This window comes from Xyrauchen texanus, chromosome 2 (assembly GCF_025860055.1).
Source record: "Xyrauchen texanus isolate HMW12.3.18 chromosome 2, RBS_HiC_50CHRs, whole genome shotgun sequence".
Lineage (NCBI taxonomy): Eukaryota > Metazoa > Chordata > Actinopteri > Cypriniformes > Catostomidae > Xyrauchen > Xyrauchen texanus.
Window position 1 is genome coordinate 56283919 of NC_068277.1, and position 20420 is coordinate 56304338.

A 20420-nucleotide genomic window follows, 5' to 3' on the forward strand; every position below is an offset into this window, starting at 1 on the left:
GCTCTTCCAAAGGTATCTGATTACACCTCAATGCACTTTGTACTAGACATTCACAAGGAGAATCCTGTTTTTGCATGTGAATTTTTTTTGTGTTTGAGTGGAGATGTGTCATAAAATGAACTTTGAATTTGCAGTTGAATGAATTCAGTAAGGATTTCATGCTTTGACATCTTTATACTTTTAAATAGTATTTGAAGCACACAAAATGCACACTTTAATAAGACAAGTAAGTTTCTGTCTGAATAAGGGACTATACAAATATTTTGCTTTTTTTTTTTAAACAAATTTTCACAGACCAGCAGTTGAACCTGCATTTAATACTCATATTTTATTGTACATTTAACATTTTGAAAATCTAATTTTACCTTCACTTATAATAAGTTTAGCACAGTCATAAAGGAGTTGTTACATATTAACACAGAATATTGACACACAACAGAAGTAAAGCACAACTTTACCAAAAATTTTAAATCAGCTAAATTTATTTTTGGACACACTTTTTGGTTTATAGGATCTTCAAAATTATCTGGATTAGGGTTTGCTTACACAGGCGGCAAAGATCCAATCCATTTTTTTATTTCATTTATTTTTGGAATATTCAACTCAAATCCATTTATTTGTTTCTAGTCTGAACTGCAAAGAGAATATAACCCCCTGCTTGATATCAGATTTTTACAGATTGTGTAAAATGTTAAGCCATTTTAGTCTGAAATGTCAGAATGGACTTTTGTTTTTCCTTTATTCGGTCTACAGCTGTGTCCGAATTCCCAAATTTTGCTCTTTGTTTCCTATATTGTAACAATATCATGTTGTAACATTAATGTATTATTCAAAACAAACATATTATTTAACATCACTAAATCAACCTGAATACATTAGGCTATGTGTTAGATGGAGCAGAATTAGCTCCTCAAGGTTTTTAAAAAAATCTGGAATTGGGTGCGAGTGGACAAAGCTGTGGTGCCTAAAGCACATTTTCTCTGACTTCCAAAATAAATGAAAAACAAAATTTTTATTATGAATTGACTTTAAATCATGGCCAACTCAAGCTAAATAATGCTTTTTAAAATGACTTTTTCTTGTCATTATATTGAACAAGAAATATTGAACTGTTATTATTGAAGCTAATTACCTAATTCCACCTCAACTGCACCTGGTACTAAGTGTATGATGTTAATATGTAACATATTGATTCCAATAACAGCGTGAACTGGATATTTTAAACTAGATATTCTGAACCATGTTGCAGTACTGTGAAATGGAGTATTTGACAGATATATTATCGCAAGATGCCATTTTACACAACGCTGCATGAAAATTGTTAGGTGAACTGAATGTTAAGGAATACTCCGTTGAAAATTATATGTTTGCCAAAAAGTTACTCTTTCCTCTTTTAAATGTTTTCAGACAGACGTGTGTGTGTGTGTGTGTGTTTTCTCATAGACTGTTTTTCAATTGATTCTACCTTTTATTGCTTCACATTCTAAATTTGCAACAATTCATAAAGGCTTTTTGTAGATTGATGGATCAACATTGTGGTACAGCAAATTTAAACTATATACAGGACTTAGTGAAGGAAGAAATGCCAAAAACACCTTACATGTGCAATATTTAAAAAACAAACAAAAAAACAATGCAGATTTATACTTAAATATTACGTATTTTTGACTTTTTGCTGCTTTCTTTCAATGCTGAAAAATTGCATCAGTATTTCAGAGAACCTGAATATTACCCGTTTCATCTTTAATTTTGCCACATAACCAGCCTTCAGAGCAGTAGTTTTCTAAGGAACAGATACAGAGGATTCATTTTGTATTCTTCTAAATCTCTCTTCTCAAGCAATGCACAAAATGTACTGTATGCCTATGTAATGACTATAGTGTGTGTGTGTGTGTTTTCGGTATTTGCCACACAGACTCAGATGCAATACAAGGACCAAGTATACAAAGACTATTTATTTTTTGTGACTTGTAACTGATTAATAATTTTGTAACTACCACTGATCAATGACTGTTTGTAACCAAATTAGTTTAATGATTGTATTTTTACACCTTATTTAATAAAAAATAAATAAATGATTGGGTTTGAATGATGCATGTCTTCATTTTTGTGTAGTTGAGTTAAATATATTTTATATAATATAGTTATGCATTAAAAGTAGTTAATATGCTTATAGCATATTAGTATGTATTTAATTGTCAATTGGACATACTTGTTGCTTTAACGCTCAGCTGATATACTTTTCATAAGAACCTATTCCTAGACCACTTATACTAAATAAAACTATACATTCAACTGTGGGGCTTTAACTGTTATTTTACTTCTTGTACCTGTCCTTTTAAGTGATGTCAGCTTTATAGCATACCTACATATTTTAGTGTTACAATATGTTTAATTGTACATAAAACATATTTTACCATTGAAAAAAATTTAACAAAACAGGATAAATTGTGGAAGATTAATATGTCATAATTTGCCACATAAACAGTTTCACAGTGTTTTGTAGTACAATAAAATAAAGTTTACAAGTGCAATACAAAAAAATTTAACTCACATAAAACATCCATCACAATATTGTAAAGTTATAAATTACACAGTAAAAAAAAACAAACATTCCGTTTTCCGAGATTAAAAGAACCACATATGACACCATTCCAAACATCTAGACTGCTGCATCACTTTATATTTTAATAATAAATCAAGATGAGTATTATGACAAAGTTTCTCTCTGAAGTCTCTTCCAAACACAGGCTCTGTGTTCAGGTGACAGGCAGAGCTTAATGACCTTCTCAATATTCTCCACTCTTCTTTTAAAACGCTCCCTGTCTCTGGCCATTTGCAGCCAACAGGAACCATCCCGTGCTGCCCTGCTAGCGAAACGCCAAGCCACCAGGGGATGTACAGTAACCTCATCACTGAAACATACCTAAAACAGAAAGCGAAGGAAAAAGAGTGTGTTGTTCAAAAACAGAATATTCAGTGTGGGAACTTTTCTGTTGCACAACCTCACATCACTTCATATAGATCTTGAAAATTATTATTATACCCCCCCCATTATGTACATGGTAGAATTTTTATTTATTTTTTTAAGGGTGCATTTCACAAACTGCCCAGAACATGGGTATCTCACCCCAAAATCAAAATAATTTTTTTTTATTACATTTTGCTTAAAACGAAAACGAAGCCTATTTATTAGGACTAGTTACATTTCTTCAGGACAATTAAGCACATTTTCTCCACCAATTCTCATTACTGTAATAAAAGAAATCTCATTACCAATAGAATCTAATAAGAATCACCATTGAGAATAATCAAAATTACCAAAAAAAAAAATTATAAATAAAACTCAAAAGTAAAACATTTGGATGCATTATTGTTATAAAAATAAAAATTTGCTTAAATCATACAAAAATAGGCTTTTTTTCCTTTATGGATAATAATTTATTGTTATTACATTAGATCGTTTGGTGAAATGTGGCCTGGACATGTTTTCATGAGATTCACCAATAATGGTAAATGTAATATACCTAACATTCTTAAATACTACATATTAGTTGTTTTCTTCTTGAAATTAAAATTATTACCTTCTTCACACCCTCCTTTGTGCTTGGTTTTGGATAATGCTCCTCTGCTGCCTTTGATGTTGTATGCTTAACTTGTTTGATTTGTGAGCGCAGGATTAGCTGGTTTTCAGTTGTGCTTGTGAAGTTTGTTCTAGATCCAGTGGCGGAGGAGAAGCTCAGAGGATTATAGGGGTCACTGCTGTTGAGGAAGGATTCCCAGAGCTCAAGGCTCTCTGCTGATGCCTCTGAATCACCTTCATCATCATCATCATCATCATCATCATCTGACCATTCAGAATCCACATCCTCATTACGCTCTGACTCAAAGTACTCATCTTGTGGAGGATGCTTTTCATTTTCCTCATCAACATTGTCATCACTTTCTTCAATTTCATCTTCAGACTCCCATTCCAGCCATTCTGAGAGGCTGGGACCTTCATCATCCTCCTCTTTAACAGAATCATTCACAGACAATTCTTGCTTTTCAATAGGCCAGATCAATTCTTCATCATCTAGCCCCATTATGGCCTTCATCTCTGGATCATTTATCTCCTTTTCAATGTTGACCAAACTCATGCTTTCAATCCTTAATTCCCAAACAGGCCTCTCCTGGGCCTCCACACCACTCATCTTCAAGTCACCTGTCATGGCCATGTTTTTTCCCACACAAGTGAAGAAAAACATCTTGAAGCTAAAAAGCTCTTTCACACACATACAGCACTTCACAACTTTCAGGATGACCTGCCACAGATGGAGTCTGATATTCAGTAGCATGGAGTAGATAGACATTCTGCAATACGGATTAAGATGTAGATCTTCATACGTTCTCTGCGTACTAGATGACAACTCTGGACTCATCTTAGATTGCTTGTATAAAGCTGCCTGAGGTAGATGACACTGATGGGACAGTGGGTGTGGTGGACAAAGGATGAATGGTGCCATAATCATACTCTGTAAAGGAACAAAAAGAAAACACAATTTCCAACATGTAGCAAAATACACTACCGTTCAAAAGTTTGGGGTCATTTGCCTGAAATGTTTTTCATGATCTTAAAAACCTTTTGATCCGAAGGCGTATGCTTAAATGTTTTAAATTAGTTTTGTAGACAAAAATATAGTTGTGCCAACATATTAATTGAATTACAAAACTACATTTTTATATACACTCACCTAAAGGATTATTAGGAACACCATACTAATACTGTGTTTGACCCCCTTTCGCCTTCAGAACTGCCTTAATTCTGCATGGCATTGATTCAACAAGGTGCTGAAAGCATTCTTTAGAAATGTTGGCCCATATTGATAGGATAGCATCTTGCAGTTGATGGAGATTTGTGGGATGCACATCCAGGGCTCTATTGGGTTGAGAGATGCTCTATTGGGTTGAGATCTGGTGACTGTGGGGGCCATTTTAATACAGTGAACTCATTGTCATGTTCAAGAAACCAATTTGAAATGATTCGAGCTTTGTGACATGGTGCATTATCCTGCTGGAAGTAGCCATCAGAGGATGGGTACATGGTGGCCATAAAGGGATGGACATGGTCAGAAACAATGCTCAGGTAGGCCGTGGCATTTAAACGATGCCCAATTGGCACTAAGGGGCCTAAAGTGTGCCAAGAAAACATCCCCCACACCATTACACCACCACCTGCAGCCTGCACAGTGGTAACAAGGCATGATGGATCCATGTTTTCATTCTGTTTACGCCAAATTCTGACTCTACCATCTGAATGTCTCAACAGAAATCGAGACTCATCAGACCAGGCAACATTTTTCCAGTCTTCAACTGTCAAATTTTGGTGAGCTCTTGCAAATGGTAGCCTCTTTTTCCTATTTGTAGTGGAGATGAGTGGTACCCGGTGGGGTCTTCTGCTCTTGTAGCCCATCCGCCTCAAGGTTGTGCGTGTTGTGGCTTCACAAATGCTTTGCTGCATACCTCGGTTGTAACGAGTGGTTATTTCAGGCAAAGTTGTTCTTCTATCAGCTTGAATCAGTTGGCCCATTCTCCTCTGACCTCTAGCATCAACAAGGCATTTTCGCCCACAGGACTGCCGCATACTGGATGTTTTTCCCTTTTCACACCATTCTTTGTAAACCCTAGAAATGGTTGTGCGTGAAAATCCCAGTAACTGAGCAGATTGTGAAATACTCAGACCGGCCCATCTGGCACCAACAATCATGCCACGCTCAAAATTGCTTAAATCACCTTTCTTTCCCATTCTGACATTCAGTTTGGAGTTCAGGAGATTGTCTTGACCAGGACCACACCCCTAAATGCATTGAAGCAACTGCCATGTGATTGTTGATTAGATAATTGCATTAATGAGAAATTGAACAGGTGTTCCTAATAATCCTTTAGGTGAGTGTATAAAGTTTTTGAAATGGATGATGTCTTGGACTGAATAATTAAGAAAAGAAGCCACTAGGTGCCCAGCATATAGATGGGAACTCCTTCAATACTGTTTAAAAAGCATCCCAGGGTGATACCTCAAGAAGTTGATGCCAAGAGAACATTTCTGCTAATTCTAGGCAAAAGGTGACTTCTTTGAAGATGCTAAAATATAACACAGATTTGATTTTTTAAACATAATTCCCATATTTCCATATCTATTATTCCATAGTTGTGATGCCGACTATTTTTCTAAAACGTGAAAAAATAAAGAATGAGTAAGTGATCCTAAACTTTTGAACAGTAGGCTAGTGTACATTTCAAATAGGTCAAAATCAGAGATAGCCGTTTAAGATGTCCCAATTTCCAAAAGATTCTTCGTATTGTTGCTACAAGATAATATGACACATAACAATGTGAATTGCCCTGCTTTTTTTTTAGATGTACTGTCATGCCATTTCATCACACAAACAAAAAGGTACTTGCGATTTACCATGTAAACTAAAGTGTTTACATGGTAGCCTATGACGAATACATAATTTTTTTTTTCTTTTCTTTTTACTGAATCACGTCATGAATTTGCTTTCATTAACAGAATTGCTAAAGTTCGACAAATTTATGTTCTATTATGTTTATTGACAGTTCATCATTTATAAATCCTTAAATATAGACTAGTACAGGTTTCTTACCTTTCTGGTTTTGGTCAGCCTGTCGCTTGACATTCGCTCCAGTGAAGATTTGGTTCTCCAATGTTCAGTTTACTAACGTTCTCAAAAACACACTTTGAGTTATACAAAAACGATTTCGAATAAAACATGTACTCCATTTTCGCTCTGTTCATAAACATCTCTCGCTCGGTGTATATTTCATGTATTGCATTCTTCTTTACCGTAAATAGAAATACTGCTTGTGTGACGTCAAGTGTTTATATACGCTGTGATGATGTGTAGGCGGGGCTTGCGCTTTTCTGTCAACAACATACTGATACATCACGTAGCAAACGTTTCGTTACGCTTCGAGAAACTCCAGTTCTGGGCGGACCAGGATATGAGGGTTTGGTTGATACTGGATTGCATCATTTCCATATATAGAAAGGAAAGTGCAGAACAAAAACATTCAAGGGGATGTTTTTCGAGAGACTGTTAACAAACACATCTTGAACACAAATTTAAGGGATTTACTTTCGTTGCGATGACATTTTGATTGCTAAATAAAACTACCTCGTAAAGTGGAAAAATCAAAGCATCCTATCTTAAGGCAGTGTTTTGATTATAGCCTAGTTTCTAATAAACGCAGTGATGAAAATGAAAACCTCATTAACCATTTCATTTCCACAAAGTGCCTCCAAAATATGTACCTAAATAACATATAATTAAATTATTCAATTAGCATTTTCACAGTGAAAATTGATCGTCTCTGTCAAATGTAAAACTAAAATGCAACTACAATCCAATTTTACTAGTCTTGAGGCAAGACTGCCAATATTTAAATGAAAAGGCAAATGTGGAAACAAAATTGTAAATTTATATTTTCCAAAATATTTTCATAATGTTAGCACAATAATAGTGTCAGAATTCAAATTAAAATGCAAGGTTCTGTTTTTTATTTTTTTATTTTTAGTTTTCATATTCAAAGGCAACATGTTACAAATTCTTTGTAACAGTTTTTCTCTGTCAATTTTACACATGTGTCCAAACTCAGGTCACTGCTCTCAAAACAATTCACACAGCCATCTGAACACTTTGTAATTGTCATAAATACTACACATTTCTCTGATCCAAGAATCAAGCTTGCAAAACAGTTAACACAGAAATCTAAATTAAAGTTATATTCTCAAATGCACATTTCAGGTTGTCAAATCCCTTTATATTGATGTCTGACAGCAGACAGTTAGTAGTGCACACAGCAAAGTAAATGCAGTTTACAGAATATTTTACACAACTATCATGACTATCTATAAAAAAGGGTCAAATATGAAAATTCAGAGCAAACAAACAATGAAGAGGAAGAACAAGATGAAGAAGAGGTGCTATCTGAGAAATAGCAGGAAGAAATTATTAGATAAGGGTAAGGTTTTCTTAACTCTTTCATCATTCAACATTTAAATAGTTGAGGAAAGACTGATGGTGAGCCGAGAGAAAAAGGACAACAGGGTGGAAGAGTAGAGTATAGAAGACACAGAAGAGGCAGTCTCTCTGAGACACATAAAGTGTTCGGCCTAATGTGAGCTGATATACAGTGACCACATAGATCTTGAAAATTATTTTGGCTTTTTTTTCATTATGTACATGGTAGAAACATTAAAAAAAATTATTAATGTTTCAGTAACATAAGGATGAATCTCACAAACTGCCCAGAACATGTCCTGGTCGTATCTCACCCCAAAATCAAAAGAAAAAAAATTAGAAATTATATTTTGCTTAAAAAAATTAAGCCTATTTATTAGGACCAGTGACATTTCTTCAGGACAATTTTCTCCACCAATTCTCATTACTGTAATAAAAAAAAAAAAAAAAAATCTCATTCTTATTACTAATGGAATCTAATAAGAATCACCACTGAGAATAATCAAAATTACCAAAACATTTATAAATAAAATTAAAAAGTAAAATGTTTGGATGCATTATTGTTATAAAATAGAAATGTGCTTAAATATATAACAAAAAAATAGTCTTTTTTCTTTATGGATTATATTTTATTATTATTATTATTACATGAGATCATTTGGTAAAATGTGGCCTGGACAAGTTTTTGTGAGATTCAACAAAAACTGTAAATGTAATATACCTAACATTCTTAAATACTATAAGAATACTATAATACTATGGTTTTCAGTTGTACTTGTGAAGTTTGTTCTAGATCCAGTGGCTCAGAGGGTTATAGGGGTCACTGCTTTTGAGGAAGGATTCCCAGAGCTCAAGGCTCTCTGCTGATGCCTCCGAATCACCTTCATCGTCATCATCTGGCCATTCAGAATCCACATACTCATCACGCTCTGATTCAGAGTCCTCAACTTGTGGAGGATGCTTTTTATTTTCCTCATCATCATCACTTTCTTCAGTTTCCCATTCCAGCTGTTCTGAGAAGCTGGGACCTTCATCATCCTCCTCTTTAACAGAATCATTCACAGACAATCTAATTGAGTTGTGTTCTACCTGAAGATCTTATGAATTCAAATGAGAACTCATCTATAGTTTTGATGTTAGTATTTAGTTGTAATAAATGCATTATCAGAAAAGAATACAGTGGTTCATTATGCAGAGAAATGTACTTGATCTGCAAATGTGCAAAATCATTTGAGAAAAACTGTAATACAGGTTCTCACACTAGAGGGCGCAGTGAGGTTTACAGAGAAATAGGTGTGCTTATATTGATTAATCATAAATTATTGTGATTAATTAAATCGATCAATTATAGAAATTAAACAAAAGATAGTTTCTAATTTATGGCTTATTGATAAAATTTCTCTAAGTTGAATGCCTTGTTTAACCCTAAAATGCGTCTTCTAGGGTTAGCTTTTTAACTGGTAATATCTTCCTTTAATACAGAGCCGGCCCACTCGCAACGTACAAACTTCACTTCCACTTTCGCACTTTCCGTGCGCTTAGGTGTTTTCGTGGATATTGCTGCTCATTAAGATTGTTGTTGGAAGGAGGCTTGTTGTTTTTTTCTATTAATATTTTTTGCCAACGAAGTGTTTATCCAATGTGTGATTTTGTTTCTCTTTTTCCTTTTTTGTTGTTGTTGTTGTTGTTGTTGTTGTTGTTTTTAGCAAATTTATGAATGAAAGTGGACACGAATCTGCAAACTTGGATTAACGTGATGCGTTTTCTGCTTGGATTATAACCCAGTTCTTTTTTCTATTGTTTTGGACATTATGGAATAAATTCCCCCCTGTGTCCTGAAAAATTCTGAGACTATTATTGTGATTTATTGTGTAACAGGTCGTTCTTTTTTGTTGCTATCCTGGGTTAATCAACCATTTGATGGGAATAATCCTGTCTGGCGCCCGAAGAGCTCTTTAAAATAATTTATTTATGTTGGTGCGGCCACCACCGTTACAGAGTGGCGCCCAATCAGGGACATGCATTTCAATTGAACATTTGATCTTGAAAGTTTTGAGAAATTCTTGTGACATGTTGAAAAAGTAAAAAAAATAAAATTTAAAAAATCTAAAACCCTGTGAGTGTAAACTTTTTTTTAGTTATTTTTTTGTTGTTGTACAAACTGTGTGTGAATATAGGCTACTTGAAATTATTAAAACCTTATTCTAATATTATTAGTAACCTACTTTGAATACTTATTGTTTTTTATTTTGTAACCAGAATAAGTATGCTATGCCTTTAAGTGGGTATGTGATGCGATAGGGCCGGCCACGTTTAAAGTCTCGCGGGCGTCAATGAAACAGTATTTATTCTCATTCTCCACTCGATGAATGTGTGTGTGTGTTTTCTCCTATGCTGGTGCGTTGGAAGAACTGCCTGTGTGTTACTGCTGTGCCCGACAATTCAGTGTGAGTAAACAAGTTTTTTATTGGAGCCGCTCTTAATAGGAGATATGTTAGTATAATTTGCCCGAAAATGTGTTTTAGGTTTATTTCTGCTCTGTTGATCTGGGAACGCAGTGTGCGTGCCACTCTGCGTTTGGGTTCGGTTACGTGCAAATCTGTTTTAGAACTTTTCCTGTGCTGATGACCTGTTGATCTGAGAATGCCGTTTGCGCGCAACTCTGCGGTTGGGTTCGCTGGATGTGAGTGCATAAGTTCATTTACGATTTATGCAAAAGGTGGTGCTAAAGATCTAGAATGTGTATTTTAGGATCACTTGTGTCTATACTCGGCCGAGTTACGAGTGCCAGCAGTTGCGGACATTTGTACGGAACAGACTGCGTTACGACCCACTTTTGCCTTTCAGTGAGACTGTTATGCCTCAGTCAACCATGTGAACCATAGCGTATAGAGTACGTGAGTACTTGAGAGGCAGCCGCGTGAGACAAGTGTTAGACGGCTGTGATATTGAGTGTAAAGGCGTGGGTTACGGCCATAACAGTAGCCCTATATTTGTGAGGTGTTCAATAAACACGAAAAGAGTTCAGTTGTCGTAGTGTTAAATGAGAAACGCTACATTTGGTGTCAGAGTGACGAACTTAGCGCAAATTCAAGCTGGAACGCAATGGACGCTAAGATGGATGCCGGGGCTCGGGTTAAAGTGAAAGTAGAAAAGGCGAAGGATGAGTGCTTGTGGACAAACGATCCTTATGTGGAGCAGTGGTCTGTGAGAAATGCAGCTGGCTCTATGGAAGCTACCAGGCTTCGAGCTGCCGAAGCCGGATTTGCTCCGCCCTTGGTCCCAGATGGTGAGATCGCACAACACAGTTTTCGCGCCGATATGACAGCGCATGCATACCCCAGTACGGTGCCTTCACACAATGATGCAGGGACACGTGATGTAAACAAACATGGTGGCGCCCATATGCGGATCGGATACGTTGGAGATTCAGACCAAACGCTCGCTATCAAAACACCGAAGTACTCGGGTAAGACAGATTGGGATGCTTTTAAAGCGCAGTTTGAACTGCTAGCTGATGCTGCTGGTTGGACAGAAAGACATAAGGCTTTACAGTTAGCTCTGTGCCTCACTGATGATGCAGCTGCCTGCCTGATACTGTTGAGCTCTGGGGAGAGAAATGATTATGCAGCATTAGTTGGGGCTCTTCAGAGACGTTTTGGACAATGTTATCAGCCTGTCCTTTTAAGGACTGAGTTTAATAACAGGCACAGACAACATGGAGAGCCATTAAGAGTTTTGGCTAATGACATTGAAAGCCTATGCAAACGTGCCTACGCTGACATGCCATCCACAGTCCAGAATGAGCTAGCTAGAGACCGATTTATCCAAGCCCTGAGCCCAAGAGAACTACGTATTCAAACGCAGCTGGCTCATCCTAATACTTTAAGTGAAGCATTGGAGCTTGCTGTGGAAAGAGAAATAGTGGGAAGTGGAATGGAGCAGGATGTCCTTCCACCAATGTTTCGAACTGCAATTATGACTGATCCACCCACCAGAGAGCCTATACAACGAGATAACACAGCACGCGCAACAACACTGCAGCAGGGCCACACAATGTCAGAATTTCGCACACGTCGTCGGCTTCTAAGCTGCTGGGGGTGTGGCCAGCCAGGCCAACTGATTAGACAATGTCCCAGGTTCAGTGGCATTCAGGGAAACGCCCAAGGGCCCGTGTAGATGGGAGGACGCGGGACTGTGATGATACTCCCCAAGGTATGCCCACACCTCAAGAGGTGGGTTGGGGGGTGGGGGAATGTGCTACATCGGCCCCTATGGAGACAGTAATAACAGTGGGGTGGACTTATGTCAGAAATTTCTGCCACATACCAATTTTAGTGGGGGGAGTCGCATGTACAGCCCTGGTCGACACAGGATCAAATGCAACTTTGATGCGGCCTGATCTGGTCCCAGAGGGGACTGCAGTAGAACCGACATTAGCTCGACTAAAAACTGTGACTGGTGATTTCGCCCCAATAAAAGGAAAGGGGACCTTTCTGTTCAATGTCGGAGGCCTGTCTGTGTCGTTCCACACGTGGGTGGCTGAAGTGCAAGACCCCTGTACTCTAGGCTTAGACTTCCTGAAGGCTATAGGTTGTGTAGTACACTTAAGCAGAGACGTACTTGCTCTTCCTAATGGACGCTCTGTGCAAATGACCCCACCCTCCCCATGCCCGGGTCCTTCGCCCATATCTGTGTATGCTATGGAGACCTCAAATCATGCCTCTGCTGCTGTGTCCTCAGACCATAGTCTTCCACTGCACGTCATGACCCATCCAATAACCCTCCATCAGCAGCTCGACCCAAATTGCTATTCAGATACAAAACACGTGCTACCCCAGGTTGGCTCAGCCCAAAGACCCATACAACTCTGTGAGCAGGATTTGGAGCGGGTTTCGGCAGTAAGAGACATCTGGACCAAAAACAGTGATGGGCTGAACCAACAGCAGCAGGATGACTTATGGGAGGTCATGTCAGATTTGAAAGACATTTTTGCTCTTAATGATGATGAAGTAGGTCTCACACATCTTGTGGAGCATTTTATTGATACCAGAGATGCCCAACCCATCAGAGTACGACCACGGCGTCTTCCCCTTACACGACAGGAGGCAGCAGACAAAGAGCTAGAGTTAATGTTGAAGGCAGGTATAGTTGAGCCATCTGAAAGCCCTTGGGCATCGGCAGTTGTCGTGGTGCTCCGGAAGAAAAGTTCCAGATGGCAATTCTGTATAGATTACAGGCCGCTAAATAAAGTAACAAAAAAAGACTCATATCCCTTACCTAGAATAGATGAGTCACTCGACTTAGTGGCCGGCTCATCCTGGTTTTCCACCCTTGACCTTCGAAGTGGCTATTGGCAAGTGCCATTGTCAGCAGAGTCTGCTGCAAAGACTGCATTCTGCACAAATAAGGGTCTCTGGCAGTTTAAAGTTCTCCCTTTTGGCCTTTGCAATGCCCCTGCAACATTTGAGAGGCTCATGGACAAGGTATTGAGTGGAGTTCCCCGTCAGGAGTGCCTTGTGTACTTAGACGACCTTTTGATCCATGGTGGTTCGTTCGAGGCAGCCCTCGAAGCCCTGCGGCAAGTACTGGAGAGGGTAGCGGCAGCCGGCCTGAAGTTGCACCCTGATAAATGCCACTTTATTAGACGTGAGGTGGAATTTCTGGGCCACAAATTAGGGAGTGAAGGCATTGGCACTTTGGAGGAGAAGATTTGTGCCATCAGAGACTGGCTGACACCCACTGATCAGAGGCAACTGAAAAGTTTTCTGGGGCTAGCCTCCTATTATAGGAAATTTGTGAAGGGGTTCTCTTGCGTAGGAGCGCCGCTCTTCCGCCTCCTACAGAAAGATTGTAACTTCGATTGGTCTGAAGACTGCCAGGAAGTATTTAACACTCAAATGGGCATTGATGGAGAGCCCTGTCCTTGTTCCCCCTAACACTGCTTTGCCTTTTGTCCTAGACACAGATGCTAGCAATGTTGGCATGGAGGCAGACCTGTCGCAAGAAGGGCCAGATGGAGAGAAAGTCGTGGCTTACTTCAGCAGGGTGCTCAGTAAGAGCGAGCGGCGCTACTGTGTCACTAGACGGGAGCTCCTCACAGTGGTCATGGCCGTGAGACACTTTAAATACTACCTATGTGGGGCAACGTTCAAAATAAGAACAGACCATGCTGCACTTCAATGGCTGTTGTCCTTCAGAGAACCTGAAGGTCAAGTGGCACGATGGCTGGAAGAACTTCAATCTTATGACTTCACGGTGGTCCATAGAGCTGGGTCCATTCACGCCAATGCGGATGCATTATCTAGACGCCCATGCACTGCTGAAGGTTGCTGCCACTGTGATAAAAAAGAGATGCGTGAGAATGAGCTATGTCAAGAGAACATGGCAGCACAGCCTGCCTGTGGGATGCTTAGGGTGTTTGAAACAACAGAATGGGGGCTGCAACAAGAACAGGACAAGGATCTGCAGCCTGTGATGAGATGGATAGAAGGACAACAGAGACCCAACTGGGGGGACATTGCAGGATGTTCTCCGGCTACTAAGGGTTTGTGGTCCAAATTTGACACACTGCGACTGAGCAATGGAGTGCTTCAACGAGCATGGAAGGAGCCTGCTACAGGGGAGGAGAGATGGCAGGTGGTAGTGCCAAAAGCATTAAGAGAACAAGTCCTAGTGGCCTGCCACGGTAGTACAGGGTCAGGACACTTTGGCGTGTCCAAGACACTTCGTCGTCTTCGCCAAAGTTTCTACTGGGGCCAGCACAGAAGAGATGTGGAGGATTTCTGCAGAGGATGTGATGCTTGTGCTGCCTATAAGGGCCCTCTTGACCAATCACATGCAAAGCTCCAGCAGCAGGCCGTAGGAGCACCGATGGAAAGGGTGGCGGTGGACATCATGGGGCCATTCCCCTGCTCAGAGAGAGGCAACCGCTTTGTACTTGCTGCAATGGACTATTTCACTAAATGGCCCGAAGCTTACGCACTGCCAGATCAGGAGGCAGAGACCGTAGCAGATGCATTAATAGAGGGGATGTTTAGTAGGTTCGGTACTGCAGAGACCATTCACAGTGACCAAGGAAAGAATTTTGAATCAAGACTTTTTAATGCCCTGTGTGAATGGTTTGACATGCAAAAAACACGCACAACTCCGTTACATCCTCAAAGTGACGGGCTAGTTGAAAGATTTAACAGGACATTGGCCCAACAGCTGGCCATCCTTACAGCTGATCACCAAAGAGACTGGGACACCCACCTTCCTTTTATCCTCATGTCTTATAGGTCGGCAGTACAGGACTCCACATTGTGCACCCCTGCTTTGCTTATGCTGGGACGCGAGCTTCGGACACCTCCTGAAATGTCATTTGGGAAACCCTCTGACACACCAACTGTGCCTGCTGGACCAGAGTATGCAAAAAAACTGCAAGATCGAATGGAAACAGCTCATACTTTTGCTAGGGACCAACTGGGAAAGGCCGACATGAGGCAAAAGAGGAACTATGATGTCAAAAGTAGAGGAAGACACTTCCATGTAGGTGAGTCAGTTTGGGTATACAGCCCAAGAAGGAAAAAAGGACGTTGCCCTAAGCTAGACTGTCATTGGGTGGGTCCATGTCTGGTTCTGGAAAGAATAGGAGAGGTGGTATACAGGGTACAAATGCCGCCTAAAGGGAAAAAGGTAGCTCTACATAGAGACAGACTAGCCCCGTACAGAGGTAACTCCACCCCCACTTTTCCCAAAAAACTGTCCAAACCCTGTGACATACAGAACAACATAGGAAGTGACCCCCTACCCACAACAGAGATTTTTCCTTCCTCCCATGTGGTGTGTTCTCCAGTTTATGATTCTAGTTTGATTTATTTTTAGGTCATGTCTATCATTGTTTTCTCTTATATAATCTAATTTAAATTATAATTTGTCAGCTCAATCAATTTGAATTTTAGATTTACTATTTGTTTTTTCTTTAATTACTTGTATTTCTTTACTGAACCAATTCTGATTTGTTTGGAGCATTGTTTTCAATTTGGTTTGTTTTGTTGCTTAATGCTTTCTTAAATTGAGTTGAATTGTGGAGTTTTGGTTTGTTCTATATTTTTACGTTTTTGAAATCTCTTCTCTTCTAAATAACATTGCTACCACTCTATTTATTATCTCAACAATCATATCTGTGGAGAAGGATCGTATCTGTCATGGTTAATAAATTATCAGCTTTTGTACTCTGGCTTCCAGTTCATTCATTTCAACCGCCTGTGTTATATAATATCATTATTAAGGTCCCCTATCCTAGAAAAGTGGGGGTGGCGTAGTCAATTTGGTCAACATTTCCAACAGCCAGGTTGTCGAGGTTACAATGTAATTATTGGTTTTGAGCAAAAGTATGTATTGACCAGTTGTGAAAAGTGTATTTTGTTATTTTTAGAAAGGGCAAAAAAAAAAACCCTTGTGGACAAATACTGACACTCACACAGTCATTTATCCATCTCATTTACTGATATTTTTTATTTTTCACATCCAACATTCTTGCAATCAAACACCAAAAAAAAAAACATGGCGTATACCCCCCCCATCCCAATCTACTTATGTGGAAATTGAGCCTCCACCAAATATCTCAACTCCAATATGGCCACCTGTACTGCGACCTCTGATGCCTCTGGCACCACCTCCTTCATGTGCTCCAGTCTTCTACAATACCCCCACTCCACTCAGCCCTGTTCATCCTGGAACCCCTGTGTTTATGTCCTCTCCTGCTCTGGCTGGCAGCCGTCCTGTGTAAACTCTCACCTGGGCACCACAAGTGGATAACATGCAACTTTGCACTTCATTTGAAGGTGAAACTCCTTCTTCAGTGGCACAACATAACCTGCCCAGCATTTTACAAACTCCTGGAAGGGAAATGCAACAATTCACAACTCAGATTCAAGGGAATTGGGACACATTGTTTGACATAATGAAGAAACAAGGGAAAATGGTAAATTAACTTACCCAGGAAGTGAAAGATACTAATTCTCACCACAAGAGCCAGATGGCTGACTTCTTGACAAACGTCAAGTTTTCACCCTGTTTGCTACCACTAAGCAACAAGCGGAGTCTGAAGCAGATAAGCTGACTAAAGCAATTAAATTAATGATCACAGGGGAACTCCAAAAGGAGGAAACTACCTTGATGTCTGAAGTACGTTCAGCACGCATTCTGAACAAGCCATGAGCAGATAACTTTAAATGTCCAACAATAAATTTCTCACAGGTTTAAAAGAGTTAAAAAGTGAAGTGGAGAAAGGATTTCAAAGTATCCAGAAAGAAAGTTCAGATCAACAGAAGTTAAGTGTATTGGCATCACCAGTTCCCAGTACCATCATTACTACACCCCAGCCATCCGATTCTTATCCAGCGGTGACTCCAACAACTTCAACCCCTCTTTTAACATCTGTGGTTAAAAGTTACCATATTAAATTAACTTTCCCCACATTTGGGAGGCCTTCAGACGATGTAGACCCCCTGCTGCAACAAAATGTCAGGATTTTCTGGCCCTACATCCCCTGACAGATTCAGACATCCTGGCTACCTTCCATACTGTCTTATATGGAACAGCACGTGACTGGTGGGAAGTCAGACGATCCGACACAACCACCTGGAATGAGTTTGAGGCTGCATTCTTGTCTGCTTTCCTTTCTGAGGATTATGAGGACGAACTGGCTGAGCGTGACGAGTTAGAATTCAAAGAGACACAGAATCCATTAGAGACTTTGCATTTTCCTACAGAGCACTCTGTAAAAGATGGAAGGCAGATTTAACAGAAGGTGAGACTGTAAAAATGATACTCAAGGATATCAAACCATACCTTGCCAGCCAATTGCGTAGCCGGGTGAATACTGTGGAGGAGCTGGTCAAACTAGGTAATCAACTTGAAAAGGACTTTGAACAACAGCTTCGTTATGAAGGTGGTCAAATGGGCCCTAAACATCCATCCACATCGCAAAGACCCTCTTCAAACCGACCTGCTGAGAAAATCCCAGTTCAGTGCTGGAGATGTAGGGGACCGCATCCACCAGCCAAATGTCCACACTATACCTCTCCACAGTCACCTCAGATGTCTGGTCCACAGTACTCCACCAGCGACAAGCATCCTTATCACCCCAAGTCAAGTGGTCAACCTTACAACATCTCTGTTGCTGCAACAAGAATGTGTAAGTCACAATCATCCACCAAGAAAACCTCCTCCTCTAATGAACATGTGGCAATACCTCAACAACTAATTGTCCCCATCCGTATTGATGCTTGGATGGGTAAGGCCATTGTGGACACTGGTGCAAGCTATACACTCATCCATGAGAATCTCGTGAGGCAACCATGGTTCCGTGGTCCTCTTTATCTGGCAAATGGAGAAGCAAAGGTCCCATTAGGATGGAGGGATATCACCATACATTTAAATGATCAATCCTTTACCTTACCTGCTGCTGTACTTTCCTCCCAAGCCTTTGCCTATGCTGTAGTCTTGGGGTTGGACTTTTATTTTTTTCAGTAGACTGCAACTCAATGTAATTGATCAGAAATATTCTTTCAAGCTTGACCCTAAAACAGAATACCCATTTCAACCAGGAAATCCAAGTGTAAGTCCACAAACAGAAAGACAACAACTCAAGACAACCACACAAATCCTTTCTCTGTTAACTTCTGTTCCTCCTCCAGTTCCTCTGTTGACCCTACACCAACATGACAGTTTAGATGAAAAGACATTCATCAGAAATGCTGTGGATGAAGCTCATTTACCTCCAGATGGGAAACCGCAGTTGCTCCACATCCTGGAAAACAACTCTCAGGTTTGTACACTCTGCATGGGACGTACTGATGTTCTGCAACACCAAATTTATACAACCTGTCAGGTACCCCTCAAACAAAGACCATATCGCTTGTCCCCTACTAAACAACTTGCCATGGAAGAGCAACTTGATGAGATGATCAGGCAGGAAATAGTCGAACCTTCCCACTCTGGATGGGCTTCACCAGTGGTCTTGGTACCTAAGAAAGACGGCAAATTTAGATTCTGTGTGGATTACTGAAAGGTTAATTCTGTAACAGAAAGTGATGCCTACCCCTTTCCCAACAAGAAATCTTGGACTCACTCTCTGGGGCAGCCATCTTCTCTACCATTGATCTCAACAGTGGATGTTGGCAGGTGACAATGGATCCCGACAGCAAAGCCAAGACTTCCTTCATCACTCCTGCAGGTCTCTATCAATTTAATGTTATGCCATTTGGGCTCAAGAACACTCCTGCAACTTTTCAGAGGCTCATGGAGACAGTTCTGGGAGAACTAAGGAGAAAAATATGCCTTGTGTATATAGACGACATCATCGTTTATTCACCGTCAATAACCCAGCATTTCCAGGACCTCCAGACTGTCCTCCATAGATTAGAAACTGCTGGTCTGACCATTAATTTGAAGAAAAGCAAATTCTGTCTTCGAGAACTCACTTTCTTAGGACATGTGGTGAGTGTTCAAGGCATTTCCGCAGACCCAAGTAAAACTCAAGCCATTCATGGCTACCCTGTACCTAGAAACTTGTAGGAAGTTCAGAGGTTCCTTGGATTGGCTGGGTGGTACCACCGGTTTGTCCCGAACTTTTAGGATAGCTGAACCACTCAACTCGCTGAAAAAGAAGGGACATCAGTTTCAATGGACTACTCCATGTCAGCAAGCTTTTGACCAATTAAAGTCTTGCCCCACCTCACCACCCATTCTTGGCCATCCTGATCTTCAGTACCCATTCACTGTATTTACTGATGCCAGTGACACTGGTTTGGGTGCCATTTTGACACCACAGCAGAATGCTGGCAGAGAGGAGGTTATTGCCTATGCAAGCAGAACCTTAACTGGGGCTGAATTCAACTACACCGCAACAGAGAAAGAATGTCTTGCAGTTGTCTGGGCCCTGGAAATGTGGCAACACTACTTGGAGCACAGGTTTTTTACAGTTGTCACCGACCATTCTGCGCTGCAATGGGTCATGAGCTCCACTAAAACCACTAGCCGCCTCATCCGTTGGGTCCTGCGATTGCATAAATTCGATTTTGTCGTTGAGTACCGAAAAGGGAAGCTAAATGTAGCTCCCGATGCTCTATCCAGGTCTTCCGTTACCTCCAGATGTAACCTGTACACCAGTGAAAAGGAACCAGAACTGCCTGATGTTGCCCTGTGGGAAGAACAGCACAAAGACCCCAAAGTTTCAAAACTACTGCAAGCAGTTGCAGATAATGCCAGTCTATTGGACCTGAATGAGATTGTTGAGGACAAACTTTATCAAAAGTCATACCTGGCAAATAACCAACTGCATTACAGAGTCTACATTCCCAGCAGTCTCAGATCCTCCCATCTCCAGCACTATCATTCCACTCCCATGAG

At 40.2% G+C, this 20420-nt stretch overlaps 1 protein-coding gene across 1 annotated transcript; it reads right to left on the bottom strand.

Moving 5' to 3' along the window:
* Positions 1–22: 22 nt before the first annotated feature.
* On the bottom strand, positions 23–6836 carry LOC127652432 (protein phosphatase 1 regulatory subunit 15A-like). Its single transcript, XM_052138593.1, has 3 exons — positions 6645–6836; positions 3585–4514; positions 23–2926 (listed from the first exon to the last, which is right to left on the bottom strand). Exons 1-3 carry the CDS (start codon positions 6675–6677, stop codon positions 2711–2713), a joined length of 1179 nt encoding a protein of 392 aa, XP_051994553.1. The 5' UTR covers positions 6678–6836; the 3' UTR covers positions 23–2710.
* Between the last annotated feature and the right edge of the window lie 13584 nt (positions 6837–20420).